The sequence below is a fragment of the Trichoderma gamsii genome, assembly GCF_001481775.2.
Source record: "Trichoderma gamsii strain T6085 chromosome Unknown Scaffold_72.2, whole genome shotgun sequence".
NCBI classification, from domain to species: Eukaryota; Fungi; Ascomycota; class Sordariomycetes; order Hypocreales; family Hypocreaceae; genus Trichoderma; species Trichoderma gamsii.
The window spans coordinates 57,078-83,022 of NW_020171409.1; the positions used below are offsets into that span (position 1 = coordinate 57,078).

Sequence of the window (25,945 nt, forward strand, 5' to 3'; positions counted from 1 at the left end):
TAAGATAAAGTCAAGACGAAGTGAAGTCGAGAGAGTTTTCGAGAAGAAGAACGCGAGATCGAAAAGTATCCCGAGTTCTCCTTTTTTATTTTAAATCGTTCGTGCCTGGAAGCGGATACTACTGCGTGCTAGCAGAAGATTGGGCTGCGGGATCAGATGCCAGGGTCGCCGGCCAAACGAGGGGTCGAGAGACAACGCAGCGTCTAGCGGAAACTATCGGTGCGTTGGCGATGAGCGTTTCAACCTGAAATAGTGGAGGCCAGTGCAGATGGAAAGCAGACGCAAGAGGCACGGCAGCGATGCAGGCGGGGCCAGAAGCACGGAAGACGCAGAGATGCAGCGAAGACTGGTCCGGTGAGGTTGAAGTAAAGAAGAAGACAGACAGCAGTACCTACTCTGCGTTGGGTATATATACGGGGAGAATCAGCGGCTGCTGCCCACTTATAGTAAGTCGCTGTCATACAAGGTTCCAGTTGCAATTCCTAGGCGCTCATCCTGGGGGCATTCAGGCATGTATCCCGCCTATCTGATGTGTCTGATGTGCAAAACGAACTGAAAAACCGTTGGGGGGCCAGCCACCACCAATGTGTCACTGCTATGTGGATAGCGCCCTTTTCTGACGGAAACGAGAGGCGCGAGGGGGGAACAAGCAGGTCATGAGGGAAGGTTCCACGATGGGCGTGACGCAAGACACTTTTGGGCCGCCTTTGGGCATCATCCGTACGGGGGACACGATCGGTGGGGGAATGGACGTGGAAGGGCCTGGGAGAGAGGCGATGGCGGCGAGTAGCGGGTACCAGGTCAGACTGTAGACGTTACAAGCATTTACAAGCAAATGACCGCTGATATGCTGGTCAAAATCATCTTTCCGAGCAATGTTAAAGTGCATGTATGTACTTATAAACGACTCGCATGCTGCTATGCTATGCCGCCGCTCTCTCGCTAACGGCCCCCTAGCTTGCAGTAGGTTGCCTGGACTATGTTAGCAATACGGAGGTTTAATGAATGGCATGACCTGGAGCGGACGGCGTGGCAAAAAAGCCTCCTTTTATCGCCCATCGCCTCGTCTTAATATAGTCGATAGTCTGGGAGTAAAATGAATGACGGAAAGTGGCATTTCGTTTCTCAGGCTAAAGAAATACTAGCATCTGCTGCTAATTACTAGCGATATAAGAAAATATGCCGGCACGCAAACGACAATAAAGGTTGCATCCATTGCAAGCCCAAAGTCATCACCATGCACTGAATCCCACACTCCATCCCACGCTCGCTTCCCGGGGGGGGGGGGGAAGGCAAATACGGAAATAGCCAGCTCGCATTTGGTGCCGAGGTCAAGCTGAGGCTTCCTCGAATATGTTCAGGGTAAATCCATTTGTAAAGCAGAGCCAGCTGTAGTGGTCAAAATATTCCAAGCCAGTGACATCCATCGTTAGGTCGTTGAATCCTCCTAAACATAAACAGACAAGAAAGGAGAATCATGGCTTCATTCTCACGTACAGATTACCCAATAAACCATCGACACCGAGCCATCCTATCCTCTCATGAATAGCGCCATTGGTCGACGCCCCCAAAATCTCCATCCGCTCTCCCGCACAGCTGCCAATTTGCCATGCAGGGATCGTCCCAGCGAGACGGGAATGCACCAGATGTGGCGGTGCCAATTGCGGGATGTGACCAAGCCACTCCGTCATGCCACTCTTCACCAGCCACAGCAGCTATCAGCCACACTGCTCTCTGTGGCTTGTCTCTCTTTTCTAGAATCTGCGCGCCTCAGGCACCAGTGCGTCCAGCCTTGTGCGGGCGATTGCAACTACGCAGCTCTCAGGCTGCCTGGTGCTGGAGCTCCAAGCCAACGCCCGCCGAAATCGACATCTCGACTCTCACCAAACGCCCCTCCAACCACCGATTGACCTTTGACAGCATCTTTGTCTTTTTTTTAAACACCCACGAATCTCACAGGCTGGTCAAATCCTCAAACAGAGCTCCGAAGCAATCATGGTAAACAGTAACCCCCCGCATTTGCTACTGCTATCTGCTGTCATAGCTTAGTAGCTGGCAAGCTTGAGTCTATCTGAGCGGCGGGCTAATGCAGAACATGCACTTCAATAGACGTCGATCGGCACGGGCTATGATCTCCTCAACTCCATCTTCTCGCCTGATGGTCGAAACTTTCAGGTCGAATATGCCGTCAAGGCGGTAGAGAACGGCGGCACCTCAATCGGCATCCGGTGCAAGGACGGCATCGTCCTGGCCGTCGAGAAGATTGTCGCATCCAAGCTGCAGAAGGCCAATGCAAACAAGAGAATTGCCAGCGTTGACAGCCACGTCGGAGCAGTACGTGCACTGCCCTTGTATCCGTATCCCCTTACAGTGCTCTATAATGCCCACCACAATGCTTACACGCCTTCAAGGTTTACTCAGGCATGATCCCCGATGGACGCCACTTCGTCGACCGAGCCCGAGATGAAGCCCAGAGCTGGCGCCAGAACTTCAAGACTCCCATCCCCACAGCCGACCTCGCCTCCCGCATGGGCGGCTACCTCCAGGCATACACCATGTACGGCTCTGTCCGTCCCTTCGGCATCACCGCCATCATTGGTGGCGTCGACACCTCAGAAGAGACCCCCGTAGACGGCGAGGTCGGCTCAGGGCCGGCGGTCGGTGCCGGCGGCAAGGTTCCCGGCAAGCACGGCGGTCCTTTCCTTTACATGATCGAGCCCAGCGGCCTATACTGGGGATACTACGGTGCGGCGACGGGCAAGGGCAGACAAGCTGCAAAGGCTGAGCTGGAGAAGCTGGACCTACCGGCTGGTAACATCACCATCCACGAGGCAGTCAAACAGGCCGCGAGAATCATCTACATCGCCCACAAGGATAACAAGGACAAGGAGTTTGAGCTGGAGATGACCTGGATTAGCACAGTAGACGGCCCTACCAAGGGACGGCATGTGGAGGTGCCCAAGGAGCTGAGAGAAGAGGCTGAGAGATTAGCGCGGGCAGAGGACGAGTCTGATGACGAGGAGGAGGAAGAAAAGAAGGACGATGACAACAAGATGGAAGAGTAAATAAAGTAGGTTAATCTTGTGGGGGGGAGGTGTTTGGAACAAATGCATTATCCACGACGGGAAAGGCTTATTATAGAGTAAAAGCTTTTTCCCTGGGTGAAAATGTCCATATTAAAGACTCAGTCCTGGGACCTTTCCCCCTCTCCTCTGTTCTATTCTTTTGCATTTCTTTTGAACGTATTATGACAATCCTGCTCTATACTAATTTTCCTTGTTTATCTCTTCTTTTACAGCTACGTACATGGGTATCAATTCCGCCCCTGAGAAGCATGGTTCTGGCACCAGTTGTTCCAGTCCGCGAAAAAAGAGTTCTGCAGCTTGGCCTCGCCCAAGACCCAATCCGACTGTGTCTTAGCATACACTGCCGCCGCCTGCTTCACCAGCTCCTTGTCCGTGGCGAACATGGCCGAAGCTACAATCAGACTGGCGGCGCTGGCAGCCTTGGCATACGCGTGCGCGTTGTCCTTGCCTGCCTCTTCGTGCACATCCACCAGAACGGAGAGCAGCTGTTCAGCATCGTAGACTGGCGCAGCAGCGGCCTCAGTTTCAGTGGTATCCTTGTTACCACCGGCGCCGCTCCTCGCCTTCTTCAAGCCCTTTTGATAATTGAGAATAATCTCACAGGCACGGCTAGCCAGCGTCTTTGTGCTCGTCGTGCGCATGAGATCCAGCAGCGGAATGAGCAGAGAGAAAGCGAGCGGGCTGAGGACCTCGTTTTTGACGTAAATGTCGAGGAAGTCGAGGATGCGGTTCTTGAAGTTGACGACGGATTGCTTGGCATCCTTTTTCTGCTTCTTGCTGTCTGGACGGGCCTTTGCACGCTGTTTGAAGACCTCGGCGAGCTTGTCCTCGAGGGCGAACATTTGCGAGTCGGACATGTCGCCTTCATCGTCAGAGGATTCGGCTTCGGCGTCTTTGTCGAGGCGGTGGCTTTTGAGGATTTGACTTAGGGGCACGTCGATTTCGATGGGGCCTTCTTTTGCGTCTCCTTCTTCATCATCATCATCGTCATCATTCTCGTCCTCGTCGTCGTCATCATCTTCTTCCTCGTCTTCTTCGTCGTCGTCATCGCCTTCCTCTCCATCGGCATCTCCAATATCGACAAATTCCACATCAGAGTCAATCTCGATGTTGGAGATTTCTTCCACATCATCCTCATCCTCATCAGAAGAGCCTTCGCCATCGATATCCATACCATCGTCCTCTGTGTTAAACAGCTCCTTTTGGCCCTTGGTGCTCTCATTTGCTCCCAGGGGTCCAAATAGCAGTTCTAAGCCGCCAGCGGAGATTTGTGAGGTGAAAGCTTCAAATACTTGCTGAGATACCTGTCGCATCAACGACGAGGGGCGAGCCACCATGGATAATAATATTTCGACCAAGAACTCTGAACTTCCAGTATCGTCATCTCCGAGTTTGCCCTCCTGGAGCCTCTCGTGAAACTGGGCGAGATCATCAAGTACCTCCATCGCATCGGGATCTTGGTTATATAGTTGGAAGATGGAGATGGCATGAAGCATAGCCAGCCCCTGTGTTAAAGTCTTGTCGTTATCGGACTTTGTCTTCTGCTTCAGCAGTTTGTGCATTCTTGACAGCGCACTCTCTATGGCTGACTTGATCTCTTCAGACATAGTAACAGCACTTGAATCGATAGAGGCGACTCCCTGGCAGAAAGTAACGAAATCAGAGGTTTGACGAGTCAGCTTCGCAAGTGCAGTTTCTAATCTTGACCGAGCAAGCTCTTGAATCTGTTCTGTTAGAACGTCCTTTGGGATATCCTCCGGCTGAGAATAGGCAAGACGTGATAATTGCTGCAGTGTAGCGCTTAGAGAGGTGTTTTTGAGCCTGTCAGCTTGAGATTCTTTTCCACCTAGGGAAGCGCAGGCCCCCAGGACTTTTGAAAGATAGTCGATGTGAACTCTCAGGATAGTCTGGGCCTCGCTGACTTCTTGTTGTGACAGGCCAGCAATGGGGCTTTGGATAATCTTCAGGCATCCCTTATCGTTTTCCAGGTTGAAGTTTTGCAGGAGCCTATCGATCGTCTTTGTGTTGGTACGTTGATCAAAGTTGTAGATTCCATTTTTGGTCAAAAGATTCTCAAGCACGGGGACCAGATTGGAGGGCTGAGATGATACTGCGGCCTCGATGGCTTTTAGTGTCTTTATAGCCGCTCTATGTAGGTATCGATCCTCCTTTGCAGCCTGGTTCATGAGAGAAGTCATGAGATTCTTGCTGAATAAGATTTGCAATAGCGCAGGATGTGTCGCATAGCTCTCGAGGAATTTTTGGAAAACCGTGAAGCCCTTGAATTTTTGGCCATCGGTAGCCTGCTTGGAGAACAATCCATCTACTCTTGAGTTAGCTTCTACCTCACAAAACGTGTATGGGTTCAGCCTTACCATCAACGACTCGGCTCCAGAACTGAGCAAAGTCTTCAGCCTTTGAGTCCTCGGCCTTGAGATAATGATTGAGGATGAGGTCCCAGACAAAATGCAACTGAGCCGTCCAAGTAGCCTGTTTATTGTTTCGAGAGTTGCTAGAAGAGTCTTTGCTTGAATCGTTGAAGCTTTCCTTCAAGATAGCAGCCATATCACCAAGGTGTTTTTTGGCCAGAGGATGCTGCCAGGGCTTCACGTTGAGATTAGGGAATTGGCTGAGCGCAACCATCCAGACGGCAACTCCTTCAGGAGTCTTCGCCATTCCAACATTTGACAACTTCTCTAGCGTAACCTTGGCCTGAGCCTGGTCCATCTGCTGCAACGCCTGGACAAGCACCCAGCCGCATTGTGACTTTAACCACACTTTCTTGTTGCTCAGTTTCAACAGCTCGTCTAATATCGTGTTCCATCTCGAAGGTTCGGAAAATAAAATGCGGGCCTTAACAAAGCATTCAATACCAAACAATTGACCAAAGAAGATGTCACGCTCCTCCTGGCCGGGAATGTTGCCGACAATCTGAGCCTTCTCCAACAAGAACCCAAGCACCTTGTCGAACGTCAGCCCGCTGTATTTTTCTGCGCTCAGAGATTTCTCTCCAAACAGTTGGCTGAGGATTTCGGTGATGACCAGACTGAAGCCAATGCGCGAAGCATTGCGGCCGCTGGATAGTCCGCGAAACAGTCGTCGATCGAGATGTCTCTGCACTACCGCCTCAGCAACGCCGTCGCCGTCCAAGAGTCCAGATATAATGCAGTCGGCGGCCTCGATCCGGTCATTGTCGTCCTCGCTACCGAGATGTTCGTATAACAGGCCTTCGCGCTTTCTGTCTTCGATTGTGGGAGTTTCGACAAAGGGCGCCTTCTCCAACGGCGGCTTTGCGGCTGCGACGACAGGGACGACGGGGGAAGAAGGGGCGTTCTTGGCCTTTTTCTGTGCGTTTGAAGGCACAACGGGGGCCTCCTTGGTCCCGCGCTTCCGCTTGCTACCCATTGTGAACTTTGAAGAATGAAAAATTACAGCGTCAAATACTATGTGCCGTAGAGAACGACTTCCAGTATCTTGCGATTATAGATTAGAAAATTCCCAGATAACAAAATTCTGCCTATCGGCACCGCTTTTGGTCCCACCCATCAACCCCACAATTACCCGCATCAGAAGTACTACCTCTGTACATGTTTACTCGCACATTCTCTTGCTGCTATTATAAGAGCTTCTTCTTATACATGGTAGATACCTACCTTAGGTACTTTACGTGCTGTTCATCACGTTATCTAGATGCCAAATCGAACGGAGTATAATGGCAAATCCCAAGCCTTTCGCGCTATCAAGCTATTGCTACTAGCCCGTTAGAATATTGTTTGATCTTTATATATCTGACGCGCCGAGACCAGACACCAATTCATGCGCCGCTCCGCTGCCACCGTCAATGATGCACTAGGAGGTCGCTATCCTACACTTCGCAAGCGTTGTGGGGTATAACCACACAAGAATATCTCTGCTCTCTGTCGGCAGACTGCTGGTGATAGTGTTTGATAGTCGCATGATTATCGTGAAATCAGCAACCGAGCAAATTCATGGAGGCCTCAAATGTTTGACAATGCGATCCTGCGCGATGCCTTTTGCAGTTCATACACGTGACTTCGCGCTTGGTTGCTCTGGTTGCTGGATGAGATGCGGGGTATGGCTACTAAACGCGCGACGTCTTTGTTTACTTTGACGCGTGTACTGACATCGTATATCTTCTTTCTTACCTCCAGCTGCCCTATTCGTTTGGCGCTGGAGCTTAAGAAACAATCATCGTGTTCACAGGGTTTCTGAAACAGGTTTTATGAGTAGAGTTGCATTGTATCACGTTGTGCCCCTCTACAACGCCATCTTCATCCCGTAAGAGTATGGGTACATGTAAACAGCAATAGCAAGCTATGGCAAGGGTCGATGAGCCTTTTCCCTTTCCCTTGCAAGAGGGCGGAGATGTTGTTTCGGTCCTTGCCGCTTCAGGAATCGTCAAAGGATCCGCAACTATCGCGTGAGCTGAAGAGGGATTTCAGATGCTGGTAAAAGCGGCTTTGATTCCATGATTGGGTAAAGCAGAAGGAGCAAAATACGCTTAGATGACGTTCGCTTTCAGCCTTGCTAAAGTGCCTCGTTACAGGAGAAAGTAAACGAGACTTTCTGCTCAGGATCAATCAGCAATTTTTGTTATTTTCTGAGCGCACTTGCGGCTCCAACCGTTGCTACGGCACTTACACCAGCTTGAGTAAAGTCAATTTGCGCAAAGAAGGGGAGCTTAGAATACGATGGCTAAAAGCACCGTCCTTGCCGATCGTGGACAGCAAATTTGCTGCAAAACCCTCACTGCATCCACCCATCCACAGTCATTAGTCTTTGTGGCTCCCGTTGCCCGAAACCGTTGCCCAAGACACCGAGCTGCTACACTAAGAATTAGCGAAAGACAACAAGCCCTACGCTTTATGGGCCATCGGCGATTGTTCTGTGGGAAGCGAGCTCAATTGCCGTGCCTGTAAATCATCGCCAGTGCCGGTTAACTGATTGAGCGTGTTCTAGGGTTGTCAGTGGACCGCAAGAGGTATGACGTCCACGATCTGTTGGTGACAGCCCATAGCGACGAAATTAAGCGCGCTGGAATGGCTCACAACTGACGATTAAAATTTCAAGAGCGTGCCGTCACTCATACTCGTGTCAATGCAGATCCTGCCTAGGCAGAAAGCATAAGAAATCTCTTCACATGATCCGAGGCGCCCGGCCATATCCATACCGCTTCGTTTATCTAGCTAATATTGACAAGGTGCTTCTGTTTGCTGATGACGGTGTGGTAAGCGGAGTCTGAGCTTCTGAAGTTATTTCGTATGAGTATTGAGATGCGTTGGCGTGTAAGCAAGCTCCATGCCAACAAGCAACAAAGGAACAAAGAAAGTTGATCTAGCTATGTTATACTAGTGAGCTAAACATTATTTGGCGAGCTCCAATGAAGGCGAGCTGTGGCGTAGACGCTTTTAGTCCAAGCCAAGCCAACAAGGACGGGGGAGTCTTTAGCACGAAGCGCTCCGTTCCTCCTAAATCATGCATGTCTCAAGACAAAGCGGGCGAAGACTGAGGCAGGGATCGCTCTTTTCAAGAGGCAATGGTTGGTCCGCGTCTGCTCTCACGAGTCCTTTGTCAGGGAAACTGAGCACCCGACCCAACATACGAGACACGATCAACGACGATCTAGGGCAAAAACGGATCAATGTCTCTTCTTTCTAGGGTCTCTGGTAACGACGTTGATGTTTGCGGCATGAAAGGTGACCGGATCCGTACGAGCACGGAGCACCTTTTGATATCTGGCCGAGGTGAGCCAGTCAGCATCATTTTCGACGCCCGCAGCTCAAAAGCTTTTGAGGCTTGTAAGGGCGAGTAACAGCGCAGCACGCGTCTTACCTGTTGGTCAGCACATTTTGGAGGCCATCGCAAAGTCGAGGTACTTTGCTTGGTAGTATTCGATTGATGGCCATTCCTGGCCCAGCGTGTTTGCTGGGGTCTTGTTAGGTGCGGGACGTCACTTGCATCAGCTCATGTGCCTCTTCTGTGCATAAGCTTGAGGCTATTGTGGAGGCTTTAGTCGTCCCAAAGACTGGATATGGATACCTGAGAGTTAGCAAAACAAGCTGAGCAATACAGCTGGAATCCGTCCAGAAAGTCAGAACGACTGATGCTCGGCTCCAAGTCTGTTAACACTATGCAAGGCTACCTGGAAGAAGATGCCGGGTCGTACCAGAGTTGCGGAACAGGCCTGGCATCTCCAACCGCGCAGTCAAATGCTTAGACTCGGCCAGGTACTTGAACATTCGTCCATGCTTCGCATTATGAGATGCTTCAGATATGCTTCATACCTACCTAGACTTTTCCACCTAGTGCGAAGCCACAAGAGAAGATAATAATGCTGGAAAGTTTGTTGTGGCTATTCTTATTGGAGTGACTTCTCCAAAATGAACAATCATACATCAAAGCTTGATGTTTGCTCCCGCTATGGTGTACAGCCACGCACCAACTTTTGCAAATTGACATTTCGCATAACGCGGATCGTTGCTCTTACAAACAATACACGTCTTGTTTGTTTGCTAGTCTAGGGAAGCTCGCATTTAATTTCATACATCTGCCCTGCAGGTCCTGACTCTCATCGCAATGACAGTTTCTATCCCTCATAGCTGACTCGCTAGAATTAGAACTTTGTGTTCAATCACATAGGGATCCTGCAGACGTGCGGTTTAATGGCCAACTTTGCAATCCTCACCGCTTGACCGGTCGACTTGTCCTGGCAAGCTTGGAAGTGGCAGCGAATTGGACCATTCAGCAGCTCACATTTGAAGTAGAAGTAGCTGGTACCGCGAGTACATCTGCGAGTTGCAGCTCTAGGCCGGCTAAGCGCCCACTGAACACAGCGCCCCACCGCTCACTGAGCAACCACTGACGGCGCCCAAGGGTACGTGCACTCCTGCCAGGGCGCAAGGTCGCTAACTGGAGGCTAACCGTAACGGCATAGCTTAGAGCAGCTGAAGCTGTGCTGACGCCTGGGAATGGCCCGCTAGGAGTCTCGCAGCGCTGTGTTAGTGCCGCTGCCCGGGTACGTAGCAGTCGCCGGAGGTACCTCTCGTCGCCAAAAGCACGCTGAGCAGGCATAGCAGAGCAGGGCCATCGCGGTCCAAAACCCCCCTCACCCCCCCAAATCACCCCTAACAACGTCCAACTCCATCCCAAGCCGGGTTCCTGGTCCTGGCCCCGTTGGTGCAACGACCATTCAAAAAGCGCTGTGCCCTCGTCTGTTCTTCGCTTCCCTCTCCTTCACACCCGCGTGCCGCGAATTGAAGCATCGACAGCCAGATTAGAGGCGCCTCGCTCGCGAATCCGACCTCGCGTGGGCCAGCGAATAGACGACCGTGCCAGCTTCGCTGCTTGGGAAACGGCTTCTACAGGGTTCGGGCTGCACCAATCACCGAGAGCTCAATTAGGCAGAGACGGCAATTGTTTACCCCCGTCGACTTCTTCGAGATCCAACACAGATCTGGGTGAAAGAAATCACCTCTGGCGAAATTAAATCACGAAAAAACTCCATCGTCGATTTTGCAAGCTTCTGCCATTATTAGTACGACGGCGACGAACGCGAGAAAAAAGACTTTCCGCCCCACTGCGAAGCCTGCCTGCGCTATCAACGCCTCGTTTCATGCCTGTTAGTGAGAAGCAGGGTGGACAAGGGAAAACAAAGGAAGGCAAAGAAGAAGGACGATTGGCAGAGTGACCGCTTTTACACGCCACCTCTGAACAGAGAAAAGAGAGAAAGAAAACTCTCTGGCTTGTGCGGTGATAGCGAGGCACCATTTTTTGGGTCAAGCTGTAACGTCAAGCTTCGGGCAGCTCTTCCACTCGAGTCCTTTACTCTTTCCCGTATCACAAGTCTTCACACTCAAGTAACAGCGCCGCTGCCGGGTGCTGTTGATTTGAGTGCTGGTCTCGGCGGGACATCCCTTCAACATGACAGCCTCTTCGCCTCTGGCGGCCCTGCACCGCCCAATGCCGACTCCTACATGGAGAGGCAGAGACATTTTCCGCTCTCATTACGCCAGCAACTCTGCTCCGGGAGCGATGAGTCTGCGTGAGCAACTTCACAAAGGCACGGGAGATTTCCTCGGCGTTAAAGAAGTCCGAGGGTCATCTCCTGCTGTGAGCTTGGCTGCCGATCTGTCCCAGAACTTCCGGCTTGACAATGAAGCAAGGTCCGTGCCGCCTAGTGAGATAATATCATTCCCATGCTAACGGGTAGTTATTAGTCCCAAGTTCCCAACTCCTCGACGAGCTCTTTTCACGGCTAATGTAGTTGGCGACACCGGCGACAATGGTAAGAGTCTCGCGAGCCTTGCGGGACACGCTTTGGTTTTGACTAACACGCTTCAGACTTTGTGACCACTCCTACTTTGCTGTCTTCTTCGCCTGTTCAGCTTCCAGAGATGACCCCTCTACCTCGTAAGGTGACCTTTGCCGCCGTGGTTGAGGTTGCCTCGCCTACACCCATCCCATCCACTGCCAATGATGCCGCCATGCCGGACTCATCGGCCCCCAATTCACCTCAGTCGTCTCCGGTGCCAACGAGGTCACTCTCGCGACAATCGTCACTGGAGCCAGCAAAGCCAATTGCTTCGGAGTTAGCGCCGATGCAAGCTCGACGCGGTCGAGGACTCGCTGACATTCTGGCTGGCCGTAGAATAGCAGCCCCAAGGCGGACGACTCCTATTCGACTCAAGGCGCTTGCCAACAGCACTGGCTCCCCTGCCTCCTCAAGCCCATCAGTTCAGATATCAGCTAATAACTCAACATTATCTCTCGATGAGTGCTTCGACTTGGAATCCCCGCAGCAGGACCGCAGCAAGCCTTTATCATCGCATAGCCCCTGCTCACCTATCCCCATTGGCCTTCGCTCAAAATCTCAATTTGGGAGTATCGGGGGGAGTAATCGCCTTGGCTCGCCGGGTAACGTTCATGCTAGGAGACAGTCGAATCCCTTTTTGAGAACCCGAAAGCAATTTCGCAGGTCTTTGAGCATGTTTGAAAGCCCTACGGATATCATGAAGCCGAAGCCTGAGAGAGGACTTGCTGCTTCTCCTATCCTAAAATCTGTGACTGATGTCGAAGAGGCCCACGAGCCCATCATTCCTCATTTTCTTCCTGATGATCCTACAGATACGATACCTCGAATCACACGAGAGACGATGCTGGAAATTTTGGACGGAAAATATAGCGACAAATTTGCTCAGCGGATGGTCATTGATTGCCGCTTTGAGTACGAGTATGACGGCGGCCACATCGACGGTGCTGTCAACCACAACAATAAAGAGCTGCTAGCCGACCAACTCTTTCAGACGCCTATGGATGATATGACTCTACTAATCTTTCACTGTGAATATTCGGCCCATCGGGCCCCTCTCATGGCGCGTCATATTCGATCTCAAGATCGTACCATCAACGCAGAGCACTACCCTCGCCTGACCTATCCAGAAATATACATTCTGGAGGGCGGCTACAGCGGCTTCTTTGCTGAACACCGAGCAAGGTGTTTCCCGCCGGAATACGTCGAGATGTCTGATGAAAAGCATCAGCGAACTTGCGAGAGAGAAATGGGACGCTTAAAAGCTCGCAAGCCCTTTGGGCGCGCACAAACTTTTGCATTTGGCCAACGGGAAACATATCTACACGATTCACCCACTGGCCCTTCTCGCCCTCACTCGCGGGGGAACGTTAATGTCTCTTCCCCTCTCTCAATCCCCGATTCACCTGTATTTGGTGAGCGAACAGGGACTCGGCGCATGGTTTCTTACTAGTATTAACCTACTTGGCGTACATTCACGTAAAAGCTCTGGCTTGCGATCCACGTCGCTTAGCTCACTTTTCCTTATGTTGGTTGATGAACCCATCGGAAAATTTTAACGTTTGACGACGAACGAAAAGTTACGTTTGGCTTATGGCAATGCATTGAGTTTTAATGCCAAGGTTACGAGCGGTCCATCAAAGGATTCTCATCATGAGCTCCCCTGGTCTTCAGTCGGTATTGCTTATTTCTTCACGTTGTTGGGCTGCTCAGAGACTGCAATCTCTTGCCTCATTGTCTGTCTTTTAAAGATAATGTTTTGTCAGATAATCGGCATGCTGGCAAACAGAATCTAGGAGGCCTTACAAAGGCTACTAGAACACTTGAGTTATCGGATGGATCTTGCTTCAATACCAGGCCTACAAGGTGTGTCATCCTTGGACGTGACCATCTCTCTATCGATGGAGAACTCGCATCGAGCACTGGACACCCTATTACCGAACACTTGCTCGTACCTTTTTCCTGGCTTATTCTTTTATTCTTTTTTTTTGTCAGAAATGAACATCCTAGCATGCACCCTTTAACTTTTATACCCATGGGGAATGCCTTTCAAATTTTTCGTCTTCCCATGTTCATACTTTCACTACAGGAGGCGATGACCATCCCTCTGCTCATTGTAATGAGCCATAGAGCGCGACTAAGCGGGCGGCGCTTGTGTTTTATCTTGTAAAAACTAGTTATACAGTGAGAGATGTTGTCTAGGAAGGTTCTTTTGGCTGTACATTACGCTATGAGAGAACATAGATGCCTCAGCTAGCTTATAAACGCATTTCAACTATCGTATGTTACTGTTTTGAATGAGCTATACGAATCGACTCTGATTTTGTCTGCCCTAATGTGCATGAAACCATGGCGACCAAGACTTGAGTTATACAAGCGTAGATGTATCAGGGTCACATTATAGGCTAGCCTATGGAATGATTCAAGAGTTTCTTATGTTTTACATGTCTTTCTGATGAAGAGTAATTGAAGTTGTTCATGTTGACGTTGCGCGCTGCATCTATCGGAGGGCAGGTGAGTCTGAAAGGTCATAAATCAACATGAGAGCGGCTGAATCTCAGTTATCAGATAGTCTGCAGCCGTTGTTCAACGTTACGTCTCATTATCCTGATACTTTCCCTAATGAAAGCATTACTCATTTACAGGCACTCAGATTTGTTATGGAAGACGATGCGATAGAAGATGATGTAACTTTTAAATCAATTTAATAATTTGCTAGTTCTTATAACTTTTCATTAAACCCTTTTCTCCCAAGCAAATGATGGGTAGTAAATTAGCAAAGCGAGAAATACCCCATGACCTTGATATTCTGAAAACGCCGAAAGTATGCAGAAGCAACAAGCAACTCAAATCTTCTCCTTCTATGTTGTAATTACAGAGTGAAATCCCATTCTTTAAACGCCTCTCGGAAAGCTTCAACGTCCTTGGTCTCCTCTTCCACGGTCTGCTCGCAGTTCTGCCAGCTGAGTCTGTCTTCCAAGCCCATGAGCTTCGCGAGGACTCTACGTCCAAATTGTAGATCAAAGCGCGCGTCAGAGGCGAGCGGCATAACGAGGGATTTGCCCTTAATCTTATCCTCTCCGTTATCTGCCCAGAACCAGACGCGGAAGAAGTCGCCGGCAGTAGCCAAGTCTTCGACGGCGATATCCTTGTTCGTGAAGGCTGGGTATTTCAGGTTTTCTGCCTCGACACGGAAGGCTGCTTCGGCAAGACCCTTTTGGATAATGTCGGCGGGCACAGCAACGAGCTGCCATATCAGGTGGACGTTGCGATCCCGGCTAATCTCCCAAGCGACGACGCCGAGCTTGTGTGAGCTTTTGGAAGCAATCATGGCTTGTAAAGATTCTTTAAAGCGTGTCATTTCGTTATACGTCTTGACTGCCTCGCTTGCAGGATCTGCTGTGCTACCCATGCTCGGAATAGTGGGAGAATGGGGTAATGGGATGATGATGAAATGGCCAGGGAAATTCAGACCTTGCTCCTTGAATGTCGTAGAAGTTGGTAGAGGACCCTTTGCGGTTGTAATATAGGCTTCGTCTCCGATGCTACAGCACATGTGGGCTGAGATGTTGGGATTCGATAAGCAGAAATAGCACCGGTCAGGACCTGGCGGTGGCGAGACACGACGATTACGTTTATGTCTGCCGTGGTGACCATCATCGCGATGGCCGAACCGACTGTAACCTTCGTCTTGCCTTCCACGTTTGTTGGTAGCTTTGGAGATGAATGGTGATGCTGTAGCGCCGGGAGGCACTGTATTATCTGCTGTGTTGAGAGTAAACGCATACATGGCTTTCGCCTTCTTGTCATTGCCATATGTAGCCATTGAGATGAATCGTGTAGTAGAAACGATATTGGGATCCTTTTCGGACTGTTGAACAAAAGCCTCTCTTTCGTAGAAGAATGCTCCTGGAGAAGCCGACAAATGGTATCGGGGCTTCAAAGCAGCGCAGAGATCTGCAATATCCTCAGAACTGCTTACAGCAGCTTGATCAGCAGGTTCGAGCACTAATTTTGACCCGGTCCAAACCTTCGCAGGCCACATGCTTGTCAGCAAAATATCGGTGCTGTTGGCGCCGCGCAGGGCCTTTGTATCGCCCGACGTATGAAAGGGCAAATGCTGCTCTTGGGATTGGCCTGCCACAAGATTTGGGTCGAGGACCCCGCCGAGTGTTACGATTCTGATGCCATCCGAAGTCTTTGTTATGCTGCGCTTCCCCAAATAGTGAAGATTGGGGCATATCTCTTCGTCGGCCTCCACTTTGGCAGCGATTCGTGGTGGCAGTGGGTGAGTGCCGACGGTGAAATAGGTGGGAAGAGGGACCTCGATGGATCCGTTTAAGAGGGCGGAAATCGTTTCGTCGTCGATGTCGGGAGTGAATACGTCTCCTGTAAGGATTGAGAGAGAGAATTGATTTTTGGCATGGAGCGTTGCAAGCTTCTTGAAGGCCGATTCGAGCTGGCCATTAAGGCTACCCAGGACGATACTAAGAAAAGGGTTTAGTACGAGACGAAGCTGTGATTTATACAAGAGGAGACAACATACATCTTGGGCGCAGCCATTATATCCAACCTAGTCGAAGCCTTGATGCAAGTTCGGTATGTGTGCGTGGTGTGGGTTGAGACAGAGAGTTGATGGAGTTAGAAGAAGCTGTACTTGTAAGATGCCTGATGTAGAGAGCTCCATGCAGGTGAGTTGCGCGGAACGTGCACCACGCGACGTCAAAAGCTCGGCGCAGCGATAAGCAAATGCGCCTCGAGCGCTATTGGCCAATTGTCTGCGAGGTGGGGTAAGGCTAGTTGTTATCAGTTTGGCCGATAATCTACCGACCAAAAAAATTTGGGACTTTTACAGTGGAGTGAAGCAGCTCCAGATTTTGGATGCTTCATTATTGCGGCCGAAAACCTTTTACATAGGTTCACCAGCACCGCCGTCAAGATGCCAGCCCGATCATCCGGTCGCATCGAGAAGGTGCGGAAGAACAAGCATTCGACGCCCCATCAGAAAAACCACCGATGGGAGTCTTTTTCGACCAAAATCGCAAAGTTCAATTCACTACAACCTCTGCGTAAAGTTCGACGACATGACCTCGAGACGGAAGACTTGTCCTCGACGACATCCTATCTCCAAAATGGACTACAAAAATGGGGAGAACTCAATATCTCTCAGCCGTTTTCTTCTTTCAAGAGGGAGGTGTACCCTCTGTGCGACAGCTTGCCTCAGATTCTGCATTTCGAGGAACGGATCTGGGGTTCGCTGGCCAAGTACATCGCAACGCAAGATAAAGAAGGACTGGAGCCGTTACTCGATCTTCTGACGGCTTTTGCACACGACTTGGGAACTCGATTTGAGAAATACTTCGCCCGCAGTTTGGATCTCATCTTGGCAATCGCGGGAAAGCCTCAGCCGGTTGAGGTCATCGAATGGACCTTTGGTGCTCTGGCATTTTTGTTCAAGTACTTGTCCAAACTTCTAGTCCCGGACCTCCGACCGACATATGCCGTCATGGCACCTCTTCTTGGAAAAGCCAAGCATCCTCCCTTCATCGCACGGTTCGCTGCCGAAGCAATGAGCTTCCTCGTCAGGAAGGCTGCTGCTCCTTCTCTTCGCGAAACGGCTCTCGTTTCTTTCGTAGACCATGTGCGGGACGATATATGCAGTTTGGTTGAGGATCGGCAGTTCATGCTGTACAAGGATGGCATCATGACAATGTTTGCAGAGGCCATTAAGGGGACAGATCGAAGTATTCACTCCGCTGGATCTGCCATCTTCGTCGTGCTGTTGGATGCTATTCCAAAGGAAGAGTGCGCATTGGCTGAAACGACCACATGGACAGACTTGGTCTGTGGCGTCTTGACCAGTGTGATACATCATACCGGCGCAGATACGTTTGGCGAGTTCGCAGAAGCAATTCTTGATAGGTGCGAAGCTAAAATAAAGGAATCTCATGATGATGATTCCCAATGGTGGACAGTGCCATACATCAGAATTCTCGGCGTTCTCGCTGGTGTCCGCAGAGGTGGTCGACTTAGTGATTGGCCACGCCTTGTCCGACAACTTGTCGCATTTCTCTCAGTATCGACACGGCCTGTCGAAGAAGTCGCCGAGAAGAGTGAGAATGACCTTCTTTGGACATCGGTGGTGGCTAATGTGGCGATCACCTGCCATCACGCTCCTATGGATGCACTTATTCCCCAAATTACACGCCTTCTCCAGTCCTTGACAAGAGAGCCTTTTATGAGATTATTTATACCCTTTTGTTCATATTTTAGCGAGCTTGATCCAAGTCGCTTTGGAAGCCTATTCCGTAATGATTTTCAGAAGTAAGTTGAGTTGACCTTTTTTTCGATAGCATGTGTTAACCGCCTTTTTTAGATTTATCGCAACACACTGGTCTCAAGGACACAACGAAGACATGCTTTGCGTCTTGTTGCCGCAGATCATTGAAAACAGAGGATTTCCTTCCGCCGGTGAGAAGGATTGTTGCAGGCTTCCTCAGGCATGGCAGGATCAGATTGTCTCTAAATTCGAGAGCCTGGAGATATCGCCTTTCCCTGAAAGAGGGCCGTACAACAAAGATCCCCAAGTCTGGAGAGATAGATGTCTGCCTAAATATGCGGCGCTTCTCCGAATTCTAGAACTGACCGCCGTTCATCCATCTACCAATGCTCGTATTGCTGAGCTCCTCCTACGCAAACTTAAGCTTGCTCTTCGACCGTCATCATCATTGGCGTCTGATGAGGTCAACTTCATCGTCAGCCAAGGATTTCATGCTTATTTGGGTATGAGCAAGGCCTCAGGTTCAATTGATCCTCAGCTCGCCCCTCTGCTCCGCGCAGCCGTGCCAAGATTTGCACGATCTGTAGGCTTTCTTCGGACCTATCTGGCATACGAGGAAACTTTCACACACGGCCACGAGTCTGATAAACAGCACGATGGATCTAGTAGCGACTCTTCAAACTCCGAAGATGATCCTGTAACCCAGTCTCTGGTCGAGAACTTGAGCTCCCCATCTCATGAGATTCGGTTAGTGTCTCTAGAGCTACTCAAGAAGATGACGACCGTGCCCGAGCAGCTTCATTTCGTTGACATCATGCTTCAAATTGAAGAAAGTCCACTAAATCTGGAGCATACTCGATCCATGGCTATGTATCTGCGCAAGCTCGGGCAAGAGTATGATTCGTTGGCAGATACGACTTGGCTAAAACAAGGAATCCCAAATTTCATGTTCGGCATGCTGACAATTAACCTCTCTCCTGTGTGGGATAACTCAATAGAAGCGATGAAGCAGGTTGCTCAAAGCAAGTTCGGCGAAGAGGCTATTTCTGTCACTGCCTTTCGATGGCTGGAAGTGCCGTCTCCGCGATGGACACCACCCCAATCGGAAACCAATTCTTCTCGCACCTTCTACTCGGATTTTGAGTGTACTACATTGAACTCTCTCCACAAATCGGCAACCTTTGTTTCAGAGACCGCTGACGACTCAGATGGTATTATGCTGCGCAATTTTGACGATTGCCAGCGACTTGTCGAACCATTTTTAACAAACGCCAAGGCTCAAGCGTTGAAAGTGTTCAAAGCATTGCCTTCTATTGCCGAGAGAAGGTCCCGCCAACTGGTACCCCATCTGCTTGCCTGGGCTCGTGACGAAGAGGATACAAACGACGCTGAGGAGAATTCTCAAGCTAAATTCTGGTCTCTATTTGACAGGAAAGGTCTCATCGGCGTGTTCGCGCAGTTCATCAACCCAAAGGTTCTGTATCAACATGAACAAGTCTACACCATTTTATTGCAGCTTCTGGGTAACGGTGATTTGGAAGTTCAGAAGCTTGCCCTAAAGGCCATTTTGGCATGGAAGCAAGAAAGCGTGAAAACGTATCAAGAAAACTTGGAGTATCTCCTTGATGAGGCTCGTTTCAAGAATGAAATTGCCGTCTTCCTTCAAGGAGATAGTATCATCAAACCGGAACACCGAGCTGAGCTGATGCCCGTTCTGCTACAGCTCCTTTATGGTCGAGCAATTTCGCGAAAAGGAGCGCTCGGTGGTCGCCATGGTCAGCAGACGACCCGACTTGCTATTCTCAGGAATTTGTCCGTTGCGGATCTTGGAGGCTTCCTCGATATCGCCGTAGGAAAACTCAAGGATGTGCGAGTAGTTGGCCCAGCTATTAACCGGAAGAAGCTTTTTGAAGATGAAATTATCTCTATTCGAAAGCAATTCGGTTTTCTGAACATGGCCCTGTCTCTTATTTCGGAGCTGGGTACTAATGTGACCCCTTATATGGAAACACTCGTCAACACAGTCCTCTACTGCGTTGTCTTCTCTTCAAGGCGACTGGCTGGCACAGCTGCGGAAGCTGATGCCGATGCCCCCGAAGAGGAAGAAGAGAAGGCTAGCACTCATTCATTGCTCAAGTCCACACGATCAACCGGTATCAAGTGCTTAATAGGCCTCTTCCAGAATGCTCAGGGCTTTCAGTGGGGGCCTTACCAGGACATCATCCTTGAAGAGCTGGTGGCACCTAGGCACGAAAATCTGCCGGCGGAGACTGCGCAAGGAGTATCGGGCATGTTGCAGCTATTATCAACTTGGTCTAACCTTCCGAACGTGGCTCTCTTCTTCGCTCCTCACGGTAGCGCGTTGCCAAATGGTATCTTGCCTCAAGTCATTGCTTGCGTAGCATTCGAAAAATCGAAGGAACCCGTCAAAATACATGTACTTGAAATGCTTCGAAACTTGGCTAGACTTGCCCTGGCTTCTGCCGACGAGTCTGAGTTTAATGAAGTTATCAAAACCGAGCTTCTCGAAACGAACTCAACCGCAATCTTGAACAGTCTTACCACTGTATTGAGGACTGGTGACATCAGCAATGCCCTTCTAGAAGCAGGCGTCGAAACCATTCTGTCATTGGCGCCAATCTTCCAAAAATTCGAAGACATCCAAGCAGTTATTCGAATTTCTAGCTTCTTGTTGCAACAACCTGCCCGACGAGTAAACCCCAGGCTCAAGGGCCGGATCCTTCTTGTCATTGAAAACTTTGCTTCACTACCAGATGCGGCAAAGGATGAGGTACTGCTTCAGGAGGTATACAAGACCGTTTCAGCCCTTTTCAGCTACTTCAGAGACCGAGAAAACCGTTCGTCACTATGTCGAGTTCTTTTGGCCATTTCGAAACAAGATGAAGAGATTGCCAATGTTGCCAGCATTTGTTACGAGCTGAACCTGTTCAAGGAGGGTCGCATTGATGAGCCAGATTATGACAGACGTCTTGCCGCATTCAGTGCCATCTCGAGCAGCCATGATGAGCCATGGACCCCTAAGCAATGGCTTCCGGTTCTTCATAACCTGATTTTCTTTATCCGAGTTGATGAGGAATTCGGCGTGCTCTCATCCAATGCTGCTGATGGCATTCGACGCTTAGTTCAAGAGACGGCAGATTGCCAATCGCAAGAAACGAAGAGCACGCTTGATGACCACCTCAAGCAGGTATTATTGCCGTCAATCTATGGCGGTGCTCGCGAAGAGTCTGAAACCGTGCGACGAGAGTATCTCCGCGTATTAGGATTCATTCTCACCACAATGCCTGAATGGGGCCCTGTGGCCGATCTGAGTGGCCTCTTAAACGAGCGCCAAGAGGATTCTTCCGAACCTACGTTCTTCTTTGACATTCTCAGTCCGGCAACTTCAAAACAAATCGATGCCCTGCGAACGCTGGAAGCTGCCAACGCAAGCAAAGAGATGAGCAGCCAGAATCTTACTCAGTTCTTTATCCCCTTGCTGGAACATTTCATATTCGGAAGAGCGGATAGCGGCGACGATCATGGACTTGGTGCACAAGCGGCAAGCACAATTAGCAATCTAGCGATGTCACTCAACTGGAATCACTTCCGTACAACTTTCCACCGATACATAGGTTACATCGAATCAAAGCCGGAACAACAGAAGCATACTATTCGCTTATTGGGCAAATATACCGATGCGCTGCTGTTTTCGCTTCCTGAGAGTCCCGATGCCGAAACCATGGAGGTGGACCAGGAGGAAAGCTCATCTTCTGCTGTTCGACGATTGCGTCTTATGGCCCCTAAGACTTCAGAACTATCTACCCAGATTACTGATTATTTCCTACCACCGCTCACCAAACACTTGCACGAAAAGAATGAATCCGAGGTTAGCTACCGTGTCCCCGTCGCCATCACGGTTGTCAAGCTGTTGAGGCTGTTGCCTACCCCCCAACTGAACCAGAAGTTGGCTGGTGTTTTGACCGACATATGCCACATCTTGCGCAGTAAGGCATTGGAGGCGAGAGACATGGCTCGTGACACTCTTGTCAAGATTTCTGTGCTTCTGGGCCCATCTTTCTTTGGATTTATTCTGAAAGAGCTTCGAGGTGCTCTGACCAGAGGCTACCAGCTGCACGTTCTTTCATATACTATGCACTCTATCCTAGTTGCAACTGTGCCTAATTTCGCAACTGGAGATCTTGATCCCTGCTTGTCAGACGTTGTCACTGTTATCATGGACGACATATTCGGCGTCGTCGGTCAAGAGAAGGATGCCGAAGGATATGTTAGCCAGATGAAAGAGATCAAAAGCAGCAAGAGCCAAGACTCGATGGAGCTCATTGCCAAAAACGCATCAATCAGTCGCCTCATTGCCCTCATGAAGCCGCTACAAGCTCTCCTGATGCAAAAGGTAGATCTGAAGATTGTGCGTAAGATCGACGCCCTGATGGCCCGCATCACGGCAGGACTGTTGCAGAATCCGGCTGCTGAGAGCCGCGATACTTTGGTCTTTTGTTACGAAGTTATCCAAGAAGTATACAATGCGCGGAAACCAGATGCAGAGCAAAAGCTGGACTGGAAAACTCGCAGGTATCTGGTCCAAAGAGGCGCCAAAAAGAGCGGCGATCGCGGTCAAACCAGCAAACATACATACAAGCTGACCCGTTTCGCTTTTGAGATGCTGAGATCGATGTTGAAGAAACATGATAGCCTGCGGACTCCTGATAATATTGCTGGCTTCATTCCCATCATAGGCGACGCTATTTTGGAAGGTGAAGATGAGGTCAAAATCTCAGCCTTTCGACTATTGGCGGTCATTGTTAAAGTTCCCTTCACGACCGCTGATGGAGCAAACATCTATAAGATTGCTGTCAAGGAGGCTACGAAATGCATATCAATGTCAACTTCCACCACGACTGAGTTGGCACAGGCGGCCTTGAAGATGCTTGCGGTCGTACTCAGAGACCGACGAGATATTGAGGTCAAGGATGCTGCCATTGATATGCTACTGGGCAAGCTGAAGGATGACTTTACTGAGCCTCTCTATCGTCATATCACATTCAACTTCCTGCGATCTGTACTGGACCGTCGCATTGAGACTGCGATGGTTTACGATACATTGGATCAGGTCGGTACCGTCATGATTACCAACGATGATAAGGATACTCGAGACTTGGCGCGAGGTGCCTTCTTCCAATTCATTCGAGACTACCCTCAGAAGAGAGCCCGCTGGATGAAGCAGCTCAATTTCGTCGTCGCCAACCTCAAATATGATCGTGAGGGCGGCCGAATTTCTGTTATGGAAGTTATCCATCTGATGCTCATGAAATCGTCTGATGATTTCGTCCAGGAGGTTGCGGCAACATGCTTCCTGCCGCTCTTCCTGGTTCTGGCAAACGATGATAGCGAGAAATGCCGTCTCGCAGCTGAAGCCCTCATCAAGGAGATCTTCCGCAAGGCAGACAAGGAGCGCGTACTTGCGTTCCTTAACCTTCTCCGGTCATGGCTTGGCAAGGACGGAAATCCTGCGGTTGTGAAACTTGCTGTGCAATTGTTTGGGCATTATTTTGAGTGCAATGAGGATGCCGCAAAGAACCAAACAGACTTTAAGCTCATTTTTGACAAAGTCTCGGGCATTTTGGGCTCTGAGAATGTTCGTGAGACTGACGGAGGACTTGTGGGCGCTGCGGTTGGCGTTGTGCGCGTCTTCGCCACCACTTTCCCTGATAAGGCTTTGTCCGCCAACAAGGAGGATCTATGGGCTAAGCTGCCACGCTGCCTTGGACACAAGGATACTTTGGTGAAGCTGTCTGCTATTCAGCTGATCAGCTTATATCTCGCCGATTTTGCTAGAAATGGCGCCAATACCACAGCTGGCGAAGATGTTGAAGGGTCTCACGGGCTTGTTCTGCGCGCCACGAATGTAGAAGAGCTCGTCCGTCTTGCACTCAGGGCCTTGAATGGATCCGAGGTCAACGAAGCCTTGGCAGGTGAGCTTGGGCAGGTTCTGATCTTCCTCGGCCCACGCCTTCCGATTGGAGATTCTCCTGATTCATCAGGTGCTGAGTCAGAGGCCGCAGACCTTGAGGCGGAAGACAAGGAAGAAGCCACTGCCAAACCGAAAGATGTGCAGTACCTGTTCTGGCGACTGTCACACATTCTGCGAAAGGAGATTCGGCCCAACGCTGCTGCCATCGTTCCCAAGGTGGTCGCCATGGAAGTCCTAGAGACTGTTTGCCGCCGGTCTTCGCTTGACCGACTCCAGCCTTCGCTCAAGACCATTCTGACACCGCTGCATAATCTCACCGACCCATCCATCCCTGCGCCTTTCAGCATGGATGAAGTGTTCAAGACGAAGCACGAAGGCCTCAAGACTAGAGCACAGATCATGATGGATTCTCTGCAGAAGAAGTTTGGCACAGCCGAGTACAGCAAGCAGCTGATGTCTATCCGCGAGGAGGTCAGGGCGCGCCGTCTGCAGCGGTCTAGCAAGAGGAAGATAGAGGCGGTGGCACAGCCGGAGAAGTACAACCAGGATAAGAGGAAGAAGTTTGAGAAGAACAAGGAGCGCAAGAAGGCGAGGTCGAAGGAGCAGAAGGTGATGAGGCAGGCGTACAAGTCATGGTAAAAACAATTGCATGGCATGTACTCATTATATGGCGAGCGGCGTTTGAGAGGGTATTTTTGAAGGCGTTTTAAAAACCTATTCTTTGTGACCATCTTGTCAATATTATATATATAGATGCATATGTATGCGACTAGCTAGACAAAAATGCGTGGGAATCAATATATATCCCTAATACTTTTCATTTCATATCCTGTCGCTTTTCAAAGAGCTGGAGTATCTTCTAGATGCAATCCCTGACGCCCACTCTATATACCTAAAATTTTTACATACTCGTACAATGTCCCCCCTTCTTATTTAATGCCATTGAACAAAACCTGGCCAAAAGCACCGGCACAAATGATGCGCAATTCGAGAGAGAAGCCCCAAACGCCTCATTCTCTTTCATTCCGTCTTTGCCAAGCCCTGTCTCAATACGTTTTCATGACGAGCCTTCCTTGTCTTTGCCTGTAATATCCGCAAGTTCCTCCGGTATCCCCTCGTCCGGCCAAAACTCAATATCCCCGTCCTCTCCCAAAGAGCCCCTCTTCACCAGCTGGCCCTTTTCCCGCATCAAATCCTCAACAGTGATTTTGCGATCGCCAAAAATGTTCAAATGGTCGCTGATGACGTGCCTATTGCGACAGCTCGGACACGTAATCAGCGTAGAGCCGCGATGATAGCCCTGTTTCGAGACGTTGTGGTGCGAGCGATGGCCGCAGGGCACGCAGGTGAAGGAAAGCTGGTAAAAGGCCGGGCCTTTGAATTCGGGGCGGTCGCTTTCGCTGGGGGGGGCGTCTTTGGTGGCGGGTTCGTTTGGGGGTTTCTTTTGGGGGGGGGGGGGGATGGTGTGTGCGAGGCGGCGGTGCTGGTAGGGAGAAGTTGTGATGCCGATGGCGATGGGTGATGGATGATGAGATCGACGGAGGGCGGATTGAGGGAGGCTTTTTGGAGGAGCGAATGCGCGGCGCAGCATGGGCGCTATTAGGGGCGCTGGTTTTAAAGCCATTGTTGAGAGATGTGCGCTTGCTTGTCAAGTTGCAGCTTGTGAGAGAAAGAGAAAGAAGGCGTTGGAGTTTTTGGTGGTGGTGGATTTTGGCAGTATCAAAAAAGTTGCAGCACTGCACGTCATTTTGCCGGACAGGGACCTTAATAGGTGGTCCGTGCGCTTGGGGTTTAGCAGCCGGCGATGGAGCAGCGCAGATTGCCTAATTGGGTAATACCCTGGACTTTGTGCCTGATGCTCATGATGTTCTTCTTCTTCCTAGGCCAGATTCTGTGAAATGTTCATTCTGATTTGTTTGTTTCATCAGCTTTTTTCTCAATTGAAATATCCAACAAGGCTTCGCATAACAGAGGACAGAGAGCTACATGCGGGTCAGCCTGTAGTCAGTGACAGTCCGATATATGAATAAGGTATGGGATAACTTCCGCTGGCTAGTCATTCGTAATGAGATGACACGACGTCTATTGTTTTGGCCTCTGAGTTCCTTAGATTTCTTTTATATTGGTCTAAAACGAAGAGTAGGTACATTTTTTTTTTTTTAAAAAAGATTATCGTATCATTGCTCGAATGGACGATTTGGTAGGCTTTCAAGCAAAGAACGCGTATTGTGCTTTTGCAAAAGAAGGGGGCTAAGACA

The 25,945-nt window shown here is 50.0% G+C and overlaps 6 protein-coding genes across 6 annotated transcripts; 3 read left to right on the forward strand and 3 right to left on the reverse strand.

Moving 5' to 3' along the window:
• Positions 1–1,995: 1,995 nt before the first annotated feature.
• On the forward strand, positions 1,996–3,065 carry TGAM01_v210794 (20S proteasome subunit alpha 7; the record flags this gene model as incomplete). Its single annotated transcript, XM_018803093.1, has 3 exons — positions 1,996–1,998; positions 2,110–2,334; positions 2,412–3,065. The coding sequence occupies 3 exons, from the start codon at positions 1,996–1,998 to the stop codon at positions 3,063–3,065; spliced, it is 882 nt and encodes a 293-aa protein (XP_018663859.1).
• Positions 3,066–3,313: 248 nt separating this feature from the next.
• TGAM01_v210795 (hypothetical protein) lies at positions 3,314–6,491 on the reverse strand (the record flags this gene model as incomplete). The annotated part of the gene is made up of 2 exons (XM_018803094.2): positions 3,314–5,409; positions 5,462–6,491. The coding sequence occupies 2 exons, from the start codon at positions 6,489–6,491 to the stop codon at positions 3,314–3,316; spliced, it is 3,126 nt and encodes a 1,041-aa protein (XP_018663860.1).
• A 4,536-nt stretch (positions 6,492–11,027) lies between these two features.
• On the forward strand, positions 11,028–12,868 carry TGAM01_v210796 (hypothetical protein; the record flags this gene model as incomplete). Its single annotated transcript, XM_018803095.1, has 3 exons — positions 11,028–11,269; positions 11,324–11,391; positions 11,448–12,868. 3 exons carry the CDS (start codon positions 11,028–11,030, stop codon positions 12,866–12,868), a joined length of 1,731 nt encoding a protein of 576 aa, XP_018663861.1.
• A 1,419-nt stretch (positions 12,869–14,287) lies between these two features.
• On the reverse strand, positions 14,288–15,978 carry TGAM01_v210797 (hypothetical protein; the record flags this gene model as incomplete). The annotated part of the gene is made up of 2 exons (XM_018803096.1): positions 14,288–15,902; positions 15,962–15,978. The coding sequence occupies 2 exons, from the start codon at positions 15,976–15,978 to the stop codon at positions 14,288–14,290; spliced, it is 1,632 nt and encodes a 543-aa protein (XP_018663862.1).
• Positions 15,979–16,354: 376 nt separating this feature from the next.
• TGAM01_v210798 (hypothetical protein) lies at positions 16,355–24,326 on the forward strand (the record flags this gene model as incomplete). Its single annotated transcript, XM_018803097.1, has 2 exons — positions 16,355–17,739; positions 17,792–24,326. The coding sequence occupies 2 exons, from the start codon at positions 16,355–16,357 to the stop codon at positions 24,324–24,326; spliced, it is 7,920 nt and encodes a 2,639-aa protein (XP_018663863.1).
• A 418-nt stretch (positions 24,327–24,744) lies between these two features.
• Positions 24,745–25,311, reverse strand: TGAM01_v210799 (hypothetical protein; the record flags this gene model as incomplete). The annotated part of the gene is made up of 1 exon (XM_024550873.1): positions 24,745–25,311. The coding sequence occupies one exon, from the start codon at positions 25,309–25,311 to the stop codon at positions 24,745–24,747; it is 567 nt and encodes a 188-aa protein (XP_024404386.1).
• Between the last annotated feature and the right edge of the window lie 634 nt (positions 25,312–25,945).